At 40.0% G+C, this 23,050-nt stretch overlaps 1 protein-coding gene and 1 long non-coding RNA gene across 6 annotated transcripts in view; both read right to left on the bottom strand.

Moving 5' to 3' along the window:
* LOC138908782 (uncharacterized) overlaps positions 1-23,050 on the bottom strand; it is a 165,269-nt gene that overhangs the window by 113,576 nt on the left and 28,643 nt on the right. The gene's annotated exons all lie outside the window — the stretch shown is intronic.
* LOC104115821 (uncharacterized) lies at positions 11,472-19,082 on the bottom strand. 5 transcript variants are annotated; one of them, XM_009626540.4, is made up of 16 exons: positions 18,669-19,082; positions 18,503-18,553; positions 18,148-18,381; positions 17,959-18,057; positions 17,799-17,854; positions 17,399-17,510; positions 15,892-16,050; positions 15,469-15,726; positions 14,297-14,509; positions 14,010-14,213; positions 13,809-13,934; positions 13,349-13,657; positions 13,122-13,220; positions 12,543-13,039; positions 12,401-12,433; positions 11,472-11,698 (listed from the first exon to the last, which is right to left on the bottom strand). In XM_009626540.4, coding segments are annotated over exons 1-16 (2,586 nt in total). In that variant the 5' UTR covers positions 18,804-19,082; the 3' UTR covers positions 11,472-11,697. The 5 variants fall into 5 exon arrangements, with proteins under 5 accessions (XP_009624835.1, XP_009624836.1, XP_009624837.1 ...); XM_009626541.4 differs by having other exon boundaries at positions 18,148-18,375; XM_009626542.4 differs by having other exon boundaries at positions 13,809-13,925; positions 18,669-19,081.

Raw genomic sequence — 23,050 nt, 5'->3', positions numbered from 1 at the left:
AGAGAGAGAGAGAGAGAGAGAGAGAGAGAGAGAGAGAGAGAGAGAGAGAGAATCTTTTGTCAAAGTGTGTTCTTACAAAATGAATATCACATGCCTCATATCATTGCCCATTTTTTCTATTTATATGAGACATTTTTCTAGTAAAACCTAATAGTACAAGTGTAGAGAATATCTACTAGAATATTCTCTTGTGTATCCTATTTTGAAAACCAGTTGTTACATCTTCATTAGTGATGCTCGACTTCGACCATTATCAACACCTCGACCATGGCTCTCGTCGACTCTTCGGCTATAGGTCTTGCTGCTTCCTGCTCCACCTCGACTAACGATGGCTTGATGACTCGTTCTTTAGTGTTATCTTATCTTAAATATTCTAGGGCAGATTTTTGACTCATACAGTTAGTCCCTACGCTTATTGAGGCCGGCCTCAGGCGGGCTTGATGAGCGAATTCCGTTTATTTGCGGTCGAAATGATTGGACGAGCTGACCGGGTCGTGATGATTGGGGCGAGCTAGCAACGTGGCCCTTTGTGAGCTGCAAACTCTGGAGTTGTGTTATCCAGGAATCAAGGTGACGCCATGACGTCATGCGTCATTATGAAGAGTTTTTCCGATGCATTGCTTCGTTTCGCGTACGTCTTTTGATTGAATCTGTCGCTTCAGTTTTGGTTCCACCTAATGATGAATTAATTTCGTGGTTATGATGTTTGAATTCCTATAAATAGGGGTATGAGAGTATAATTTCAAACTTTACGAAATTCTTGCACCGAAACCCTGTATCTTCTTCTTCCTCTTCTATTGTTGTGCATATTTTCCTTCTGTTCCAACGATCTTTATCATTTTTAATTCTCCGTTGTTTGATACTTTCCTCTCTTTCGTTGAAAATATGTCTAACATACCTTCTCGGCCCAGCGAGGGAAGTGACACGGTTCCTCTAGCGATTCTTCTTCCTCCTCATACGGAGAACATTCCCACTGCTGTGTAGGATGGAAGCTTCCTGACTGTGGAATAGATAGTTCTTCGTAACCCCGATGTCAGGTCTGATTTCTTAAAACTGCCTGAAGCTGAACTCGGGACCTATAAGTCGACGATGAAGGAGGCTGATTTGTTAAAGCTCAAGGCGAAATACAGCCTTCCTGATCACGTCGAGTTGATCCCTGACGGGTGGGATGCGGTGCAGCACCACCATCTTGGGTATTAAGCATTCTCGCCTATCCCTTTAACGTCGGCTACACTCTTCCTCTCCTTCCGCTGGCGGAGGAATTCTATCACTTCTACGGAGTTTGCCCGGCTCAACTCGCGTCGTATGTTTACAAGCTCATAAGGATGCTCTCCAAGTTCGCGGAGTTAGCCGTGGTCGAGATCACACTTCGACACTTGATGCACTTGTTCGCCCCCAGCTTTTATAGGGGGACGAAGCTGAATCTCCGCCACCGAGGAGGCAAATGCCTGGTGGTAAAGATAGACGACAAGGCTAACCGCCAGTGCTGGCTCAACTTTTTCTTTATTAGAACTAAGGATGTCGTGGCCAACGTCGACGGCTTCCCTGAAGCTTGGAATTGCACTCTTAAACGCATCACTCCCTTGCATGTACGTACTTGGTTTATTTTGCTTAGTTATGGATTCTGACCTCTCGTTCTTTTCTTATACAGCTAAGACCTCGCCTCCTCCTTTGGTCGAGGACATTTTTGGTTGGGTCGGTCGGCTCCTCCCTCACATCGCAGGGATTCGAGAGTGGCAGGGCTTCTTCAAGAAGTTCGGGTCAGCTCCCCCCTCGACTGGTAAGTTACTCTCGTCTTTGTCGTGTTAGTTATTTCTCTTTCGTGGTTTGTTTTGGCTAACTTTCTTATCCCTTTGTACTTCCCTTAATTTCAGCTAGGGGGTCTTCGAGGAGGTCAAGAGCTTCTGCACCTGCATTCCGTAAGAGGAAAGCTGCTACCTCTTCGGCTCTTGCCCCATCTACGACCGCAACTGATTTTGGTCACTCCTCGGTCCCGCCCGCTACTGTTTCAGCCATCAATTCCTTCTTTATCTGCAGAGACTTTGACCGTGGAACCATTGGCTTCTCCCTTGTACCGTCTCATAGATGAGTAAGAGGAGTCGTTGCCAGGTAATGGGGACCTGATGACCCATAAGAGGAGATCGGTGGACGTTGGCGACGGGGTTGCCCGGGTCGTTGGCTCGGTGATGGGTGATTTTACACTTTGTGAGACGGCAACTATTGTCATTGAAGACGATATCGGGTCGGCGTCTGAGATTCTAAGGTCGGAGAAGGACGACGAGAGTGTGTCTTTCCGTTCTGCGATAACGGAAGCCGAAGAAGGCTATAAGATGGGTTCAGACATTGATGTTGCTGACATGAGGATGATGGAGGAAGGTTAACCCATCTCAAGGCGAGGCTGGAGGGGTCTACGAGGACCATTGCGATCCCTATGTATCGTGATCAGTTGAAGAATACGGAGAATGTAGTCCCTGCCCTCGGCCCTCTTTGCTCCAACATAGAGGGTGAAATCCTCAAAGAGCTGGACGATGTTACCTTGTCGAGGAGCATAGCCGGCTTTGCTCTCAGGGTGAGTATTTTAGGGCTTCGTCATTCTGTCTATTTTTTTTGTTTAGTGTTTTGCCTTTGTTAGCAGAGGCGTTCTCATTTTTGCTTTCCTTCTTTTTCTTTTTATGACTACAGACCATGATTTTGGAGATTGAAAGCGTCCGAAGGGAGGAGAAGCGTAAGGAAATATTTAAGAGGTTCAAATGCAAATATTTCGAGTACTGCGGCAAGCAACGGGAGTTTCGCAGGCGATTTGGTGAGGGCGGCAATTTGCAGGCCCTTCATGATGAATTAAAGGATAAGGATAAGGATGACGAGTTGGTGAGAGTCATCGAGAAGTGTAGTGTCCTTGAGGGGACGTTAAGAAGTAGGGAAGAAGAGCTCGAAGTCAGCAAAGTCATAGAGGCCCAATGTAGCGACCTTCAGACGCAAGTAGTCGAGTCGCACAGGCAATTAGAGGAGTGTCGGCTACAGATGGATGTCCTTCATGGCGAAGTCGCCGAGAAGCAGAGCAAGCTTGAGAAGGCGGAGTTTTCCCGTTTGGAGGCTCGGATAAAATCGGAGATATTAGAGTTGGAGAATATGACTCTCCGGGCCGAGCATGAGATTGATCAATCTACGGTGAAGGCAAAATAATTTAGGCTGGAGGAGAGGATCGGAGAGCTGGAAAAAGACAACTCCCTCCTCCAGGACCAGGTGGCCGCCTTAGAGGCTGAAAAGGATCAACTGCTTGCGCAGCCGTCTTCCTCTCATACTTCAAATTTCCCAAACGTTCTTCGGGACCTGTACGAGGAATGGATTCATGCTGAAGCTCAGTTAGACATGTTTCAAGATTTATATACGGCGGGGTCTATTTCTGCGGTCCCCATTGATGATGTTCATGTTAAGGCCCGCGAGGATCGGGTCGGTTGTGGATATGATCCCGCCACGCCTAAGGATGGTGATGATGAGGGGGACGGGGGCATGGACCATCTTGAAGAGAACTCCTGGTATAATGCCGCATACCCTGAGGGCGATGTGATGATGAATAAGAGGATCGAGACTGACCAGGCATCGGCGGTCAGGGTGGTGGAGGTGCATAAGATCCCGATGTCAGCACCAGTAGTTTCTCTCCTCTTTTTTTTATTGTAAGCTTGTGTATTTTTGCCGGCGTCTTCACGAGCCTTTGTAAAAAATGTTTAAGTATGAAATGGAATGCCAATATTTTTTTCTGCATTTGTTTCCTTTTCTGTGTTTGGTTTTTCTATACTTGCGTGTTTTTTGCTTTTGTTTCTTGTTCGATTGAGGTCGAACATATTTGAACTTAGTCGTGGCTGAGGTCCAGTAGATGTTAGTTCGAGCGAGGTCGAACATATCTAAACTTAGTTGTGGTCGAGGGCCGACAGATGTTAGTTCAAGTGAGGTCGAACATAACTTGAACTCAGTTATGGATGGGGTCGGTAGGTGTTAGTTTGAGTGAGGTCGAACATAACCCAAGTTTAGTTATGGCCGAGGGCCGATAGATGCTAGTTCGAGCGATGTCGAACATAACCTGAATTTAATTATGGTCGAGGGCTGGTAGGTGTTAGTTCAAGCGATATCGAACATAACCTGAATTTAATTATCGCCGAGGGCTGGAGGTGTTAGTTCGAGCAAGGTCGAACATAACCTGAATTTAATTATGGTCGAGGGTCGGTAGGTGTTAGTTCGAGAAAGGTCGAACATAACCTGAATTTATGAGAAATGCGCTGGTAAGTGTAAAGTTTATTGCCTTGACATTGTTGCATTTGTTACATACTTGGAGAAATTTACAGATTTTGGGTGTTGGCTGGCGTTCCAGTCCCGGTCTATCTAGTCCATTCATTGGTCGATCTAGAGAGTAGTGAGAGGCCGAGCAATGAAATAGTAACTAGGGCTTAGCCTTCGCGTACTTCGACTTAGAGTGTTCCCTTTGTCGCCTCGTTAAAAACCTCCTTGAGAAAACCCAACTGGGACAAAACTCAAGTGAGGGAAAAAAGAGTAAGACTTGGGGGACACTCTTTCCTTTAGAAGTTGAAGTATTTGAAGTGGCTGATATTCCAGTTGTTTGTTAGTAGCTTTCCTTCCATTATTTCTTACCTTGACTTGGTCTAGCGAGAAGTTAAAGAGATGGACCACGTTTTTGTCTCCTGTTGTGATGCTTTTTGTAGTTGCGACTAGTTTGGCGAGGTTGTCTACCTCAGAGTTGTGTGCTCGTGGAATCTAGTCGAGCTGGCATTTGTCGAACTCGGGCAGCAGCTTGCAGATTTCGGTCTAGTATTTTTGCAATCTTTGTTCCTTGATTTGGAAAGTACATGTGACTTGGTTGACTACGAGCTGGGAATCACAACATAGTTTTAACCGTTTTGCCCCATACGTGAGCGCAGTCTCAAACCTGTAATGACGGCCTCATACTCGGCCTCGTTGTTAGTCATGTCCGGACACCTTATGGACTGGCGAATTACTTCGCCTGTTGGGACTTCGAGTACGAGTCCCAGTCCGGACCCCGACGCGTTGGACGCGCCGTCGGTGTATAAGACCCAGAGGTCTTGTGTTTGGGGGGAAGTTTGGAGGGCTTCCCTTTCGACTTTAGGCATTATGTTTGAGCTGAAGTCGGCGACGAAGTCAGCAAGCACTTGTGATTTTATCACCGTTCGCGGTTGGTATGTGATATCGTGATCGCTGAGCTCGATGACCCATTTTCCAGCCTCCCCGACAGCTCAATTTTATGAAAAATGCTTTTTAGGGGGAAAGTTGTGATAACCCAGATGAGGTGACACTGGAAATACGACCTAAGCTTCCGTGAAGCTACGACTAAGGCCAAAGCCAGTTTCTCGAGGTGCGGGTACCTCGTCTCGGCATCGACTAGGGTTTTGCAAATGTATTAGATGGGAGATTGCGTACCTTTATTTTCTCTAATTAGGATTGTGGTCACAGTTGCCTCGGATACAATTAGATAAACGAGGAGACGTTCCCCCTGCGATACGACATCTATCCGACGATCGCGAGATGAACCTTGATAGGGCGGCGATACGGCCAGTCAATCTTTAGACCTCCTTTTTGGTGGTCAAGAGTTGGTGTATCCCTTCAATGGCTTTAATTTGGTTAGGGTTGACCTCAATCCCTCGTTGTGATACGAGGAACCCTAGAAAATTTCCTGTGGCTACGTCGAACGCACACTTATCCGGGTTCAGTTTCATTCCGTACCTTCTGAGTATGTCAAAAGTTTCTTTCAAATGATCGATGTGATCTTCTCCTCTTTTTGATTTGACCAGCTTATCGTCTATATATACTTCCATTGTCTTGCCGAGCTGATCCTTGAACATTCTCATCACCAACCGCGTTCTTTAGTCCGAAGGGCATGACCCAGTAGAAGTACGTTCCTTGGTGGGTGATGAACGTCATTTTTTCCTGATTTTCCTCTTCCATGAGGATCTGATTATGGCCTGAGTAAGCGTCCAAGAAACTTAGCAGCTCATGTTCGATCGTTGCATCAATGAGTTGGTCGATGTGAGGCAGCGGGAACGAATCCTTTGGGCATGCTTTGTTCAAGTCTATGAAGTCTACACACATCCGCCATTTCCCATTATTCTTTTTAACCATTACCACATTGGCGATCCATTTGGGGTACATTGATTCCCTGATGGAACCATTTTCTAACAGTTTTTCTACTTACTCACGTACTGCGTCATTGATTGCGGAGTTGAATTTACGCCTAACCTGCCTCACCGGGGGGTGGTAAGGGTCAACGTTTAATTTGTGCGTGGCGATCTCTTTTGGGATGCCCAACATATCTGCATGGCTGAAAGCAAGAAAATGCGCATTAGCTTTTAAGAATTGACTGAATTTACCTTGGTCCTGGAGCTTACAACCGATATAGGCCTTTTTGCTAAGGTCGTTTGAGTCTAATTGAACGGGGTCGAGGTCTTCTATGGTCGACCCTGCGGCTTCGACTATGTCGGGATCTTTGATGCCTTCCCTGACCTCGACCCTGCTGATTTCTATGCCTCTTTTTCTTTGTCCTTCCTTTGTTGGGTGGTCGTAATGTCTAAATCAATGCGGTAGCATTCCTGGGATGTACGTTGCTCTCCTCGTATGTTGAATACCCCTTATGGAGTTGGAAATTTGATGACTTGGTATAAGCTGAAGGGGATGGCCTTCATGGGGTGTATCCACAGTCGTCCCACTATGGAGTTGTACATAGTGTCTTGGTCCATGATGTGGAATTTTATTTCCAAAGTTACGCTGCCGGCCAAAACGGGGAGAGTAATTTCCCCGGATGTCCGTTCAACTGCATTATTAAAACCAGTTAGCGTGATGCAGCGCGGCACTATCTTATCCTCGAGTTTCATTTGGGTAAGTACTCGGGGATGAACAATGCACGCTCCACTTCCGTCATCAATCATAATACATTTAACATCAGCATCCAAAATTCGCAGAGTAATAACGAGAGCGTCATGATGAGGAAAGATAAAATCGTCGGTATCCGACTTGTCGAAGATGATACTTTCTTCGAGTTCGTCATATCGTTCGCGGGTGATGGATTGCTTGAGTTTGTGTGTAGTGATGAACTTCAAGATGTTGATAGAGGCATCGTCTCCGATGATCATATTTATGGTACAGGCTAGTGAGGGTGGTTTGGGTGGCCCTTGATGTTTGCGCCCTCTGGAAAAATTGGTTCTTCCCTTATCGCTTAGTAGCTTTTTAAAATGTCCTTGTCATATCATATTCACAACCTCCTGTCATAGGGCTATGCAGTCTTTCGTTTTGTGTCCTCGTTCCTGGTGGAACTCATAGAGGGCGTCGGACTTTCTGGTATTAGGGTCTGATCTCATCTTTGGCGGCCACTTCACTTTTGGTCCGAGCTTCTCCAGGGCGTAGACTATCTCTGTAGGTGACACACAAAAATTGTGAGCAGACAATAGGGGGCATACCTATGTCGTTTCGATGAGCTACCGTCCTTGGTCTGATGGACCTTCTTCGTAGCGAGGAGAGGGGGCGGCGATCGTTCTGATATATGGTTTGTGCCGTTCCCTGTTAGGTCGTGGGATCGGGTGATCTCTTGTTGCGTTGTCTCTTCGATCCTTTCTTGACTCCGCTTGTACTGAGGTTAGCCGGTGGGTTGGCCTGCTGAGGTCATCCTCACATACACGGACTTCGGCACAATAAGCATTGTAGATTTCGTCCCAAGTAGTTGGGGGATACTCCATCAACCGACTTAACAGTTTCCTCGTTGCTCTTGAACCATCCTTGCTCAACCCGTTCTGAAAGGCTACGACCGTCATCCATTCGGACACATTTGGTAAAGTCATCCTTACTCAATTGAATCGGGTGAGGAAGTCCCTCAATCCCTCTCCCAGAAATTGTTTGACGGCAAATATGTCGTTCGCTCTTGCATCGGCCTTTTTGGCTCCGACGTGGGACGTTACGAACTTATCGGCCATTCATTAAAAGGTTTCAATGGAGCGTGCCGGTAGCTGCGAATACCCAGTTAATGCTCCTCTAGTGAGGGTTTCGCCAAACTTTTTCAGCAAAATGGAAGACACATGTTCTTTGGCAAGGTCGTTGCCTTTTACGGCAGTGACGTAATGAGTCATATAATCTTCGGGGTCGGTTGTGCCATCATATATCCTGAGGTAGAGCGTCATTTGAAAGATTTTTGGTATAGCATGTGGGGTTGCGTCATCATTATACGGTTGTTCGATGAACAGGTCGGCATCCCTCTTCGGCAACAGCTTGGGGTGCCAAGTATTTTATCGACCCTTTCCTGGTGTTCATTCATTTGATCTCGGAATGCCTTGTTCTCATTCTCCATTCCATCCATCCTTTTCAAAATAGATGCGAGGGCGTTGTCACCTGCACTATTAATGACATTGTGAGTAATACATGTCGTTGGAGGAGGAGGGAGTTGGTTGCACTGCTTGTCTGTTGGTTGTATAGTACAAGTCCTTACGTTTTTTATAGTCGTGTCACGGACAGGCTTGTTGAGAATGCTGGTTAGCGTGTCAGATAGCCACGCTTCGAGGAGCTTTTTTTATAGCTGGGGGCGTCTCCTCCCCCACAGATGTGGAGGCTTCCTTACCAAGAGATTTTGTGATGATGCAGTGAGAGGTCGGGGACCCATCTCGCCTAGGGGAGGCACTGGGCATTGCGTCTTCGTTTGTCGTTTCACAACTTTTGTTGATGACGTTCATGAGGTTGGTTGGGAGGACACTTATTATTCTTGTCCTTTCTTCTTGGTTATCTGCCATGTTGGGATTTGTGCACACAAAGAAAGAAAATCTTGTTTTTTGCTTCTTCTTTTTTTACGTTAGTGACCCGTGTTAGTTGTAGATCTAGAAGAAACTAAAAGCTTAACTAAGAAATCCCCACAGACGGCGCCAAATTGTTTGACCAAAAAATATAACTCTTGGTTCAAATAATTAAATTTATGTGATAATGAGTTAAACCTAGTTAATAATAATATTTCTAGATGTGACTTCCGAAAGCGTGATTATCGTCGAATAGATCTGGAAGGAAAGTGATAACAACATGCAATAACTATTCCAAAAAGTATGAGCGATAATGTAGCATTTAATAATAATGAATAATAATAAATGGCATTCAAGTAAATAGGATGAGTGATTTACCCAATAAAGGATGAAGTAGACGGTTGTTCAACATGACAATGATAAGTGACCGACAAATCCTTGAATGTTCGAATTATTCTCGGATCTGATGGAAAAGTATAGAATAATATAGACAAGAATCTTGATGAAAAGGTAGTGTTTGTATCTTAGTAAGAGAGAGAGAGAGAGAGAATCTTTTGTCAAAATTTGTTCTTACAAAATGAATATCACATGCCTCTATCATTGCCCTTTTTTTCCTATTTATATGAGACATTTTCCTAGTAAACCCTAATAGTACGAGTGCAGAGAATATCCACTAGAATATTCTCTTACGTATCCTATTTTGAAAACCAGTCGTTACAACTTCATCAGCGATGCTCGACTTCGACCATTATCAACACCTCGACCATGGCTCTCGTCGACTCTTCGGCTATAAGTCTTGCTGCTTCCTACTCTACCTCGACTAACGACGGCTCGAGAACTCTTTCATTAGTGTTATCTTATCTTAAATATTCTATGACAGATTTTGACCCATACAGTTTATAATTTTAATACCCAAAAAAAGTATTGCTGCATTTTTTCTTGTTCAATGGATAAAGCAGGACTTTAGCTACGTACCTATCCTAAAAGCTCTATCAATGGTGATAAAATCAAATGTGATATGAACTACAACAAGAGATAATGAATAAGGAGCAGGGCCGAAGAGGTGGAAAAACCTGGAAATGTGGATATTTGTTGTATGAACTTCCTGAACAAGCAAATTTAGCTTCATTACTGCCGTAGCTAATTATGTGAAAATCAACATATATGATTTCTGGTCAACAAAGCAACTCTAATTTCAGAAGGCTGCTACTCACTACCAACAACAGATCAATTCTTGTGGATATCGATTGCAGCATTAATTCTTCAATGTATGAAAATAGTACTGTACTACTATTTTTTTTTATTATTTCGTTTTGCTAAAGTTTGCGTATGCTTTATGCGACCCAGAACTGAGGCATTGATTTGCCCTATTCTTCCATCCGTTCGCACTGGAAATTGCAATAACTTCAAGCCTTCGTTGTTTTAGCACTGGAAACAAGTTTCCAACACTAAAATACAGGGCACAATTCAAAAACTAGATCATACGAAGAACAGATCATTTTTTGTTGTTGACCCGTAAGTTAAAGGGGCTATCATTCTCATTCAAAAGGTGAAGAGAATATTATTTCCCGACTATTAAAGGTTAAGAAGGTTATATGGAATTTACACTTCAAAGTGCCCGCAGATATGGATTTTTTTTAATTTTTCTTTTTTGGGTGTGTGGGTGTGTGTGTGTGTGTGTGCGGGGGGGGGGGGGGGGGGGGGGGGTTCTCGGAAAGAGGAAGTAGTAGTATTACTTAAACATGAGTACAGGGAGAATGGTGCAATAAAGGCACCTTTCATTTCTCATCAGTCCACAAACTTGTTTGGTTAAAGTTTCTTCAAAAGGACTTCTCATAAAAAGATTTGGGTATGCAACGCACCTTGAGATACTTTGAAAATAGCAAACTTGGAAAAATTACAACTATCCTAGTGTTTTCTTTTGCACAATTATTCAAAAAAAGACTTTCAGAAAACTTTACTCTGAAAATTGACCGAACCACAAGTACTTCTGATACCACAGCCTGAAGTTGCCGGTAAAAGAGGACTGGAAAGTAGAGTGATTGATATCCCTTCTAATCGGGGAAGTGAAAATATGTTTCATTTTCCGTATGATTTTTAAGATGATCTAAATAAGTGAGTTGGAGACGAGTTACCAAGAACTTCGTAAAGGGGTGTCAAATATAACAATGAATGATTAATCACCAAACTTACCCAGACTTATTGAAGAACAGAAAAATAAATTTCTTCGAATTTGGTTTGTTTGATAAGAGTGATGATAGATAAAGGATAAAGCTTTTATTAGTCTGATTTGGTAATTGAACAAATTTTTTTTTTAAAAAAACAATCAAATGAAAATGAGTTTGAGTTGGAAGATTGGGTAATCATCCACATTGTTAACCCAAAATGGTCCGTTCATCTTGACCCAAGCGTACATTGAATGGGTATTGGCACAATCCTTTTATATTCGACCTGTTTTCCTGTTTTGATCCACCCAAACATAGCCTAACCCACCCGTTCTGAAATCCCTAGCTGTGTCACGCAATTAAGCTGATCCAAACAGATCATCACATTTTTCTAATCATTAAAGTTCCACAAGATGCATTTCAGACATCAAAGCCATTGTGGGCAATTGAAGTATACCTTCCCCTAACATATGATCAATGGCCAAGAAGCAGCAAAACCGAGGATGTATACTTAGATGAACAACTGTTTCCACTTAGATGTGAAAGGAAACATTACAGTGTATTCCAATTTGAAACTAAATAAAATTATCCCTTTGAATAATTTCAAATTTAAATGATAAGCCATACCCATAAGCATCTAATATCTGTCCTGCCACACCCCTCAGCATCCAATATCTGTCCTGCCACACCCATCAGCATCCAATATCTGTCCAGCCATACTCATCAGCATCAAATATTCTGCCATACCCAAAGACAACGAGTTATTCACCAAATAAACTGAAGAAAAAGCACATGAAGCACTTTCAACAACCACAAACCTCCCGTCATCCTATTCCAGAAAGGATTTTTAAAAAAAAGGATGAAAAAAAATTATCTTATGGAATAACTGTAACAGGAGAGAGAGAGAGAGAGAGAGAGAGAGAGAGAGAGAGAGAGAGAGAGAGAGAGAGAGAGATTTCCGTTTGAACACCAACACTTTTTAGTTGCAAAATATTAACTGGAAACACAATTCACATGGTATATGGTAGGAAACTTCACTCAAAAGTAACCTTGACAGCAGAACAACTTGAAGTTTGCACATTTTGCTTGTTTTATTAAACCTTTATGCGCTCACCGTCGATTCTAACTCAAATGTGCAAACAAATCTAAATGGAGTAGGACGAAAATTCATAACCAAATATCTGCTGATACAGAAGGAACTCTGCCATTCAACCTCTGTACCCTTTTTTATTCCTTGAACATAATAGCTCTCTCCCTCTCTCCACACGCGCACACACCCTTTAGATGCTCAATCCTTTAGTGTTTCCTTTTCAGTCTAAGAGGAAGGTGAAGTACTCGAAGAGGATAGAGGTAGGTCAGCAGCAATATAAACTACAGGTAGCTCATAGATTTAAAAAGAAAATAAGTAAAACACAGTCCAAAATTATTATGAACACTTACTATCTTCTAGAGCCTGATGAAATCCCAACATTCCTGAAAACATAAAATTAAATAAACAAAACTTGGGATGAGATACTGTTAATGGTGGCACTGGAAGCAAAACGATAGCTCTTCAAAGTTTAAACTTTATGATAATAAATACCTGCCCTGTTTACTGACTAAATTTACACCAGGCCTCCCATGAGATGAAACCTTGTTTTGTGAGCTACCCATGTCATTTTTGTCAGCATTAGTTCCATTCCCGCTGGTCAATCGTACAGATGAGGCAGCCCTCGATTCAGATAAGTTTAGATCCATCTGGTCTCTTGGCTTTGTCAAAATTTTAACATTTGAGATGCCTCCAGTAACGTTGAAAGAGGCACCATTAGAAATCTGACTTTGAATGTTGTCATTAGAATTTGCTGGTCTGATGACAGCATAGTCTTTGAAAATCGCCTTCTCAGATGCTGGTTCAACTGATGGTACCCTCTTCAAACGGTGACTTTGTGGCATAGGGGTGACAGCAATAGGAGGCAAAAGAGAGGAGTATGACGATGGTGCTGCAGCTGCAGCAGCCACTTTAGCAGCAGCCGCTGTGGCTGCTATAATTTCTTGAGCACCTTCTCGAAGTTGAATGAAGTCTCCATCAATTACAAATAACTAAACGTAGAAAGATCAAATTAGTTGCTGATAAAGCACAAGCTCATTAGAGATTCACTAAACAGAACAGTGTTATACATACTTCAGGATGGTTTGCAACAAATTCATCAAGTTTCCCATACTTCTTTTTGTAGTCATGCCAGTGCAATGGGGCAAGCATTTTACCAAGTCTATTAGGAAGCTGCACATCAGACAATGCATTAGGAACTGGAATCATAAATAGACACAAAAAGAATCACTAGAAACTATAAGGAATTAGGAAGTGACAGAAGCCAAAAAAAGCTATCACACTATTTAAGTGTAACTAACCGTAGAACTAATCCTGATTCTACCGCCAGAACCAGGTGGAATAGTGCGGACTATGCAAGCCAGCAATGCTTTTTCATCCAGGAGATTAACCTCTCCTGGTCTGACAACAGCGTATGCATTCTTCTGTCCCCCAGCAACATATGTTTCAGTTAAAACAGCGCCTGACATGGTATCCGTCACTGATTCAGTTGAATTATTTGCAGTATATGGAACTTCAGCTGATGATTTATCGACATTTGCACTAAATTCCCCCATTCTTAAACCTTGAGACTCTAACATGTAATTAGCTGAAGAGTTGACATTCTTCACCTGCAGCATTGACAGAGAACACAAAATAGATGATTCTGCTTATTCACATCATTTAAACCCCCCACCCTTCCGGCAAACCATAACAACACAAACACAAGTAGCCACCAAAATGTAATTGGGATGCTGCTCCTTTAGAGAATGTTAGAAGTACCTCTGTCTCATTGTCATGTTGATGAGAATCCAATGTTAAAGCACCATTGAATTGTGAAGAAATCTGATGCAAAGTCTGCTGAGTCTGGATGCGGGAGAGGTAATTCTTATCCACAGACTGAAGTTCCTACAAAATTATCGTAGGTCAAGAAATTATGCATACAAAACAGGAGAAAATTTCAGGTAACTGCAGGCAATAGACCTGTTCCTCTTCACTCGAAGCTGGAACCACTGGATCCTGAGTTTCACTTCCTTGGTTCATGTTGCCATCCCCATAATCAGAACGAAGAGTTTGCCCATTGACAGTTGCTTCATGATCATACTGAGAATCTGATCCTGGCAAGGTTGATTGAGGTTGCAACGAGTACTGATTGTGACTAGAGATCTGTGAATCCTCTGTTACAGCCTTGAAGACCAGAGAAACAGCAATTTATCTTTCTAACTTAAGCAAAAGTAACAGTGAGAACTAGAGCAAAATTCTCTAATTACCTGTTGGTTTGGCCAATGCTGAAGAGATGACACTGCTGGAACTGAGTGAAAATGTCCAACATGAGATTGAGGAACATGTGATGGTAAAGGAGGAGGAATCCCCTGTTGATGCATCACGTATGGATGCAGAGCGGTAATCTGTCCTGGTGGGAGGTAGGTTGTCATCCCAAGCAAGGACGTAGGAGCAACTGCCATACCATGGACTTGATCCGACTGGTGGAACCACAGAAAAGTGATCATTAGTTGTTGTGAGCACAGAAGTAAGGAGAATCAAAACAGACTTAGAACAATGTATCTTTTTCTCTTTTTTCTGTTCTTTAAGAGGGCGTGTGCCAATGGGTTTAAGTTATTCTTGTCATTTAGTGTCTTACTATCCATAGACAGCAGTAGCTCCAGATAAAATGCAAACATGGCTACATAGTTCTGTTTAAACACAATCTCTTGGCAAGATTCTAGGGAAAAAGGTTTATCAAAATCGCATAAAACAATGATAATGAAGCCGGCCTCTTTTCTGAAGCTAAAGAAGTAAACCTTGATGCCAAGATTACACCTCTCATGAGTATCTGTTGATCGATTTAGAAGGTAGGGTACCTACATGCTAGGCATAATTCATGGTTCAACTATCAAAAGCAATCAAACAAACTTACTAATGAAACTACAAGTTTTAAGGGCAATGAGGACTTTGAAATTCAGCTCATAAGGTAAAATTTTCTAGTTCTTTGGCAGTCTTGGGTGGAATGTTATATAGATCTCAGTTAAAAGAATTTATACAGAAGATATAAATCCAATGTGCTCATCTATCAAAAAATGATGGAATTAAGTGCCATAGACCAAAAGCGGCTAGAACTCATGATAACTACAGCATAATATTTGACCATACTCGGTATTAATTCAAATACAATACAGAAGATGCAGTAAGTGCCCATTTTCCAATTTCAGACCATTATTTCCAACTAACTTCTTCAGAAATAGAAACCACCTTGAGTCTTGTCAAGTCATGAATGACAAAGAAAAGATATACATGAGGCACTTGCACAGTACTCCTACAGCAAATAGCTAAACCCTTATCATAAATTCTATTTACAGTGCCTATAACATTGATACAACCGACGTACTCCTAGAACATTCAGCTGTGGTCAAAAGAAAAATGTGAATAGAACAGTGATTTGAACCTGAGTTGACACATTCCCAGTTGAAGTAAACGATGGAGCATTTTCAACATTTCCATTTTGCAGGCCCATCGTATTTTCACCAGGTGTACTGCTTCCACTAGCATTAAGTTGGCTACCATTGCTCTGCCCAAGATGACTAGCATCTTTAGAATTCAGTTTGGAGACTTGTGAACCATCAGAGTAAGTTCCACCTCTTGCCTCAGCCAATTCAAGTTGGAGCTGCTGCATGTGCATATGCATGCGCTCCATCTCACCAAACTAACAGAAAAAGAAATCTTGTCAATACAAGTAAACTGCAACAAAATTATGCACTTAAATCACTCCAATGAAAAGCATAATCAGTCACATAGGACCATATAATCAAGGGTATTCCTAGTAAGAGCAAGTGAATCAACTGAAGTCGACGAATCATTAGTGAAGCACCTGTCTTTGACAGCCAAGCCAAAGCTGGTTATATTGCTCTGCGCGCTCCCGTAATTCAGCTTGCTGCAAGGCATCGACTTCTTGAACACGAGTAATCCAAGCCTGGGCCTCCCTTATTTGTTCATCTTTGAAAAGGATTGTTTCCTGAGCTATCCTATTCTGAAAAATTAACAGTGTTAACCATTAGTCAGAAAATGAAACACCACCAAGAAAGCATACCACTTAAAGAGGCCAAAAATGACAGCATAACCATGGTCTTCTTACACTACAAGAAAGGCGTAAACTCCACCCCCAATGAAATATTAAAAAATTAAAAAAAGAATACCACTGTGCCAGTACTTATTGGGTACATTTCACAAATGAGACACAAAGATATTTGCAAAACATTAACAAAATTCTACTCATAGACTACACTGGCAGGTGGACTGGACATTCAAGTAATATAGAGGTGAAGAAAGGTTGCCAATTCCCCCAAGCCTAGCACAAATTACAGAAGCTGCAATTTTGTACTTATGTCACTTGAGAATTATTATAAAGTTGAAATTGGTTGATACTTCATAAATATATATATATATATATATATATATATATATATATGAAGAGCACATGTGCTACAAGAGAGCACACTTAAGGAAAACCAATAAGATGAGATTTAAAGAGTGGACTGAACTTTATGTTTATTGTTGATTATTTTAAATTAACAAGAGTTTCAAGATGCCCGTTTTCCCAAGAAAATCATTCTATCAAGTAGGATTGTCTTTCTTTAACTTTTCTAACATCAAACTTCGATTTAGGGGCGGTTCTTAATTAGAATTTTTCAAGATGCATTAAGTGCGTCTCATGAATTGGTAGGATTCCCTAGAGCTCATGATCAATATCTGGTAGTATTAACTACCTTGAATCCCCCATTTTGAATGTCCCTTTCGGGTAGAATCTTAGCTAGTTCAGCTAAAAGAACATTAATGTCTATGGAACTGTATTTCTCACCACCCAAACTTTCCTGAAGTCCTCAGGTAGTTTAGTTGAAGTTAAGCCATATTTTACAATGTGCGAACTTCAACTTAATATTACTTCTCTTGTCCGAATCACGTTTGATCACACTCAATCACAATTAAGCCATCATTAATGTCTATGGAACTGTATTTCTCACCACCCAAACTTTCCTGAAGTCCTCGGGTAGTTTAGTTGAAGTTAAGTCATATTTTACAATTTATTGTGTGAACTTCAACTTAATATTACTTTTCTTGTCCGAACCACATTTGATCACACTCAATCACAATTAAGCCATCATGCAACTACAACAGACTTTATGTTAAATTTCACAAACCATGGACAATAATCACTAAAAAATAGAGAAATGCACTCAATGAGGCACAAAGATGAAACTATATTAGTAACATCAAAAGATAAACATAAGTCTCACATTACAACTATAAAAAGTGAAGAATAAGAAGGAAAAGAAGAAAATAATCTTCACCATCCATCAATCTAATAGAAATAATTGTACCTGTTCCTGCAATTCCATGAACTGGCGCTCCTTCTCTTGAAAATGCTCTTGGAGTTCATGAATTTGTTTAATATGCTGAGATCTTTCGGCTTCAGTGCTATCCCTCTCTCTCCTAAAAATTGACAAGTCTTGCTTACATTTTAAGATTGATAGTACAATTTCATGCCAATTTTCAGAGGAGATGTAAAATTCGTTTCTAAACTTCAGTTACAGAACAAGAAAACACCACAGAAGACAATTTGACCACTAAAAATGTAAGACAACCACAATCCAACTAATATAGGAGGTGATCCACGTTTGCACAAAAACATTTATAGGAGAAAGTGGTTTAGTCAATCAGCAAAGAAGATATTATTATAGACAAATGACAGTGGGACTTGAGACAAAAGCAAAAAGCAACCTGTAAGTTTGTAGTTCTTTACTTTGTTCTCTAAGGAGATCCTCTTTTGCCCATGCCTGCTTCATTCAATGAAAAGGATTAGACTTAATAGAATATCCACTTACTCTCATAAAGAAACAAGAATAAGATACATAAGTAAGAGTTAGAAGAATCAAACAACCGCTTCATTGTCCAGTCTAATTGCATGCAGTTCCCTTTCTTTCTCTTCCATCCTCCTCTCCAACTCATAAATCTTCTGATCCCTTTCATGTATTTGCTCCTTAAGAAGCAATAAACCAACGACTTAATCAGTAAATCAAATTAATGTCCTAAGCAGTAGTCAAAACATTTGTAAAAAAGACTCTAGTACCTGAAACTTAGCATTGGTATTGGCGTGCTCTTTCATCTGAGCATCAAAAGTATTCCGTATTTCCATAATCTCTGATCTTGCAATGAGCTGAGCCCGTAGTTCAATCTCCAGTTGCTGCAACTCTTCTTTTTCTTTTACCACAGTATGTAGTCTCTGAAGAATATCATTGCCCGAACTTCCATCAATAGTAATTGAACAGAAGTCCACGTCAATCGGCTCTCTCCCTTGCTGCACCTTTGACAAAAAATCAAATCACCATCATTTACACGTTACAAACCCTAAAAGTACTAATGCGATACTTCTCATTTTTATTTAAGTTTATCGAAAATGTCTTATGCTTATATAAAAGTGTTACCTCGTATATCAGTCTCTCATCAGACTGACCTAATCTAGAACGGTCCGTTTCCTACATTTGATACATTAACAAATGGTGTAAAATGAAAATGAAAATGGAAACGTAAAGACTAGATCAGAAACAGAAGGCAATGTGAGAAGAAGGATTTTGCATCAGCGAAAAGTACCTCGCCACTGGAATTTCGAAGCGATTGCTCGGAGACAGCACGCCACTCTTTGCGAGAAGCCTGAGCCGACGACGAGGAGACAGGAAGAGAAACGCCGCGTGCGGCGGCGACACCAGCCGCTGCCGAGGCCTCCATTCACGAATCGGTGCTCCAAACTCCTCCCGCTTTACTGAAAACCCTAAAGCGGAAAAGGATGAAATCGAGCGATGAAGAAAGGGAAAATAGATGACGAAAATGGAGGTGAAAAAGAAACCCTAGAGTAAGAAAGAGTAAAAATGAAGGTCAAAGAAAGTTTGAATCAGTGAATGGATTGGATGATAGGAATGGAGAATGAAGGTAGTGACTGGGCAAAATGAGAGTAAAATGTTGTACCTCGAGCAGCGATTCGTTCTGTAGTGAGAGGGGGTTTTTGGGAAAGAAAAGGGTTTTGAAGAGGATTGAAAAGTAAAAGAGCAAATCGTTGACGACTGAGCTACTTTGTGCTATTGAGTATTGACCAGTGAGGGGGAGACACATTATTTTGTCCTTTATCTGGTCTATCAGGCTTTCTCAAATATCAGTGTAAATTTTGGTGGAAACAACCATAGGCATTTGACAATATTTGACTTGAGTTTTAAGAAAGAAGAAAAATTTACGTTCAACTTGAAAAGAATTTATATTTGGGCATAAAGTTCAATAGAAAAAAAGTTTTCGAAAGTTGGAGATTGTTCAACAATTGTGTACTAGTAAATAGGCAGTATTTCTTCTATTTTATTATACGTGACATCCTCTTTTTTCTCCCACTTATACACTACGATTTATTTTGCATTACATATTTTAAAAGTTTTTTTATTTTTTCTAACTGCATGTCTAATCAAATAATTTCATATAAATTGAGATGGAGAGAGTAGTAACACCAAAAGCAATACGCGAGTTTTGTCCGAAAACATTTTTTATTATTTTATAAACCTTAAAAAAAGGTCATTGTGAAATATAACTTTCTGTTGTTGATCATAAATTAACATCAATTTATGTTAATGTTATAATGAAACGTGAAATGTTGATTTTAAAATTTCTAAAAATAATTACAAGCAATAATTATCATAATATAGTAAAACTACGAATACGTAAACAATTTAGCAGCCAAATACTAATATTTAAGATAATTCCTCAATAATAAATATACAAACACGTGCAGATTAATCATTTACCAATAATTTGAAATTTGTTATAAAATAAAAACTAAATAAACCGAAGACAAGTATAGAGAGAGAAATTGATATATTATTCAACTTCAAACTTATGTATATAATGAACTGAAAACTCCTCTATTTATTGAAGAAAGGAAGCAGCTGCGAGGCTTTTCAGGAAGCAGCTGCAGGGCTTTTCAGGAAGCAGCTGCGAGACTTTTCTTGAGCTGCTTGTAAACTGTCTGCATGAGCTGCTTGCAACCTGCCTGTTTAATAAGAAGCTGTTGCAAATCATTTCATTGAGTTGCTTGCAACCTGCCTGCATCAGCTGCTTGTAGATAAACTTTAATAGAGTACTAAACGGATAATCTTCTTCAGGAATATTATCTATAGCAGAGTAATAAATGGACATCCACAATAATATTTCCATAACACTCCCCCTTGGATTTCAATATTAAGTGCCTCGTTAAAACCTTACTAGGAAAAATTCCGTGGGAAAAAACTCTAGTCAAGGAAAAAGAGTACACTAATAATATACATCGCAAGATGCCTCATTAAAAACCTTACTAGAAAAATCCAATTGAAAAAATCTAGGCAAGGAAAAAAGAGTACAGTGCATACTTTACTCCCCCTGATAAAGATGTTATTTCAAATAACTAAGTCTTTGCATTCCAATCTTGTATAGCATCTTCTTGAAGGTTGCAATTGGCAAAGACTTGGTGAATAAATCTATCTGATTTTCAGTTGAACGGATTTGTTGCACATCAATATCACTATTTTTCTGAAAATTATGTGTGTAGAATAGTTTTGGTGAAATGTGCTTCGTTCTATCTCCTTTTATAAATCCTCCCTTCAATTGGGCTATGTATGCATCATTGTCTTCGTATAAAATTGTAGGCCTTCTATCACATTCCAAACCACGTTTTTCTAGAATGAAATGAATCACTGATCTCAACCATACACACTCCCTACTTGCTCAAATATATAACCCGCATCTGCATAACCAACAAGATCTGCACTACCTTTGTTTGCATAAAACAAACTCATATCAAGAGTTCCCTTTAAATATCGCAATATATGTTTAATCTAGTTCCAATATCTTCGTGTAGCAGAAGAGCTATATCTTGCTAATAAATAAACATAAAATGTTATGTCATGGCTTGTAGCATTAGCAAGATACATAAGTGCACCAATTATAATAAGATGGGATATTTCATGATCAAGGCGTTCCTCGTCCTCTTCTGGAGGTCGGGATGGATCTTTATTCACTTCAAGTGATCAAACAATCATTGGCGTACTCAATGAGTGTGCTTTGTCCATGTAAACGTATTTTAAGACCCTTTATGTATAGGCAGATAAATGGATAGAAATTTCGTCTACTAAATGTTCAATTTGCATACCAAGACAAAGTTTTGTCTTTTCAAGATCTTTCTTCTCAAATTCTTTCTTAAGGTATTCAATTGCCTTTTGGAGCTCTTCTGTAGTTCCAACAAGATTTATGTCATCAATATAAACAATAAATATAATAAATTCTGATGACATTTTTATTATAAAAATACATGGACAAATAACATCACTTATGTAACCTTCTTTCAACAAATATTCACTGAGGCGATTATACCACATGCGCCCAGATTCCTTTAAGTCGTACAAAGTCCTTTGTAATATGATCGAGTACATTTCTATAGACTTTGAAACTATATGCTTCACGCATTTTAAATACTTCATGGAACTTTATAGAGATTTAATCAAATGAGTCATATAGGTTATGACTTCATTTAAAGGGCATGACATCTTCAAGTGTCTAGACTGCAGGTCTGATCCTCACAATCTCTTACAATATTGTGCACTATATTGTATCAAATATATCGTCGACGATCATTTTGTATCGGTTTGCAAGCGACATAACTTGTTGAAATCTCATCACTTTCTTTATTTTCAGGTACCTGGACTTCTTCTAGAGTTTCATAAAATGTTATGTCGTGGGCTATTCTAGAGCTCATTTCCTCCTCATTATGGTCATTTTGATCACTTGCTCCTATAAATTTTTAAGGAATGTTACCTATGAACTACGCTTTATGCTTGTAGTAAACTTTATCCTTCATGTACTTTAATTTTAATAGGAGCATTTGCAGCTGAAATATAATTTTTAATTTTGGTTCAGCAAATGCTTCTGGCATTTGACTTGAATTATCTTCTGAATGAGGATCATATTAATGATAATTCATTTCATATAGCATATTCTCCGGCTGCTAATTCCATCCCCAAATGTTACAAAAACTAACATATATCCCCAATCTTCTTTGTGAAACCTATCTTTGTGCATTGTGGTAGAGAAATTAATCATATATCACACATCTAAAGTTATTAGATAGTAAAAATATTTGGTTTCTGATCCTAAACCAAGTGTGAGAGGAGGACTTATCATATATTGTTGGTCTGATGCATACAAGTGCTGTTGTATGCAATTTAAAAAATCTTAGACCATCACATGAATCTTTCGTCTCATAAGCAATAGTTTAGCCATTAACACGAGCTATTCAATGCTAAACCAGCTTGGATATAAACCATCATTATCAATATGAATTGTCTTGATTTCATAATCTGAAAATTATGCTCTCATTTGAGAAAAGCAATTTCAAATGCCAACACACATTTAACCATCTCATATATGCATCTATAAGTGGTTCACATGATAGGTGAATGAGCCAATATTCACCTTTTACATATTCCAGGATTTAGGGGTCTTAGTCTCAACTTTAGCTAGTATAATCAATTTATTATGAGAACAAACAACACAAAAGAATTCTTGAAGAATCTTCTAGTTCTTCAGTATATGCAGGTCTAAATTCTCAACTAGCTCATCACATTTATACCATATGGCAAATGAAAACTTCAAGTTTATCATGACATGTGCTATCGTTTAGTAAACTTCTGATTTATTATGGCATAAACTTTTGATTAGTAAACTTCTGATTTATTGTGACTACTTTTGTATCAGTAAATTTCTGATTTACTGTAGCTACTTTTGCCTCAGCAAAACTTCTAATTTATTGTGACTGCTTTTGCATTCGTAAACCTCTGGTTTACAAATTGAAGAATAAGACGGATAACTTCTCACATGCATATTAATTTACCCCCCATGATTGTGGAAACATAAAGATTTTCAATCTTCCAATCATTTGTGGTCTCAATGTGATAGTCATTTGTATT

Source organism: Nicotiana tomentosiformis, chromosome 3, assembly GCF_000390325.3.
Source record: "Nicotiana tomentosiformis chromosome 3, ASM39032v3, whole genome shotgun sequence".
NCBI lineage: Eukaryota > Viridiplantae > Streptophyta > Magnoliopsida > Solanales > Solanaceae > Nicotiana > Nicotiana tomentosiformis.
The sequence above is the reverse complement of the archived record's forward strand: the minus strand, read 5'-3'. Positions and strand labels throughout refer to the sequence as shown.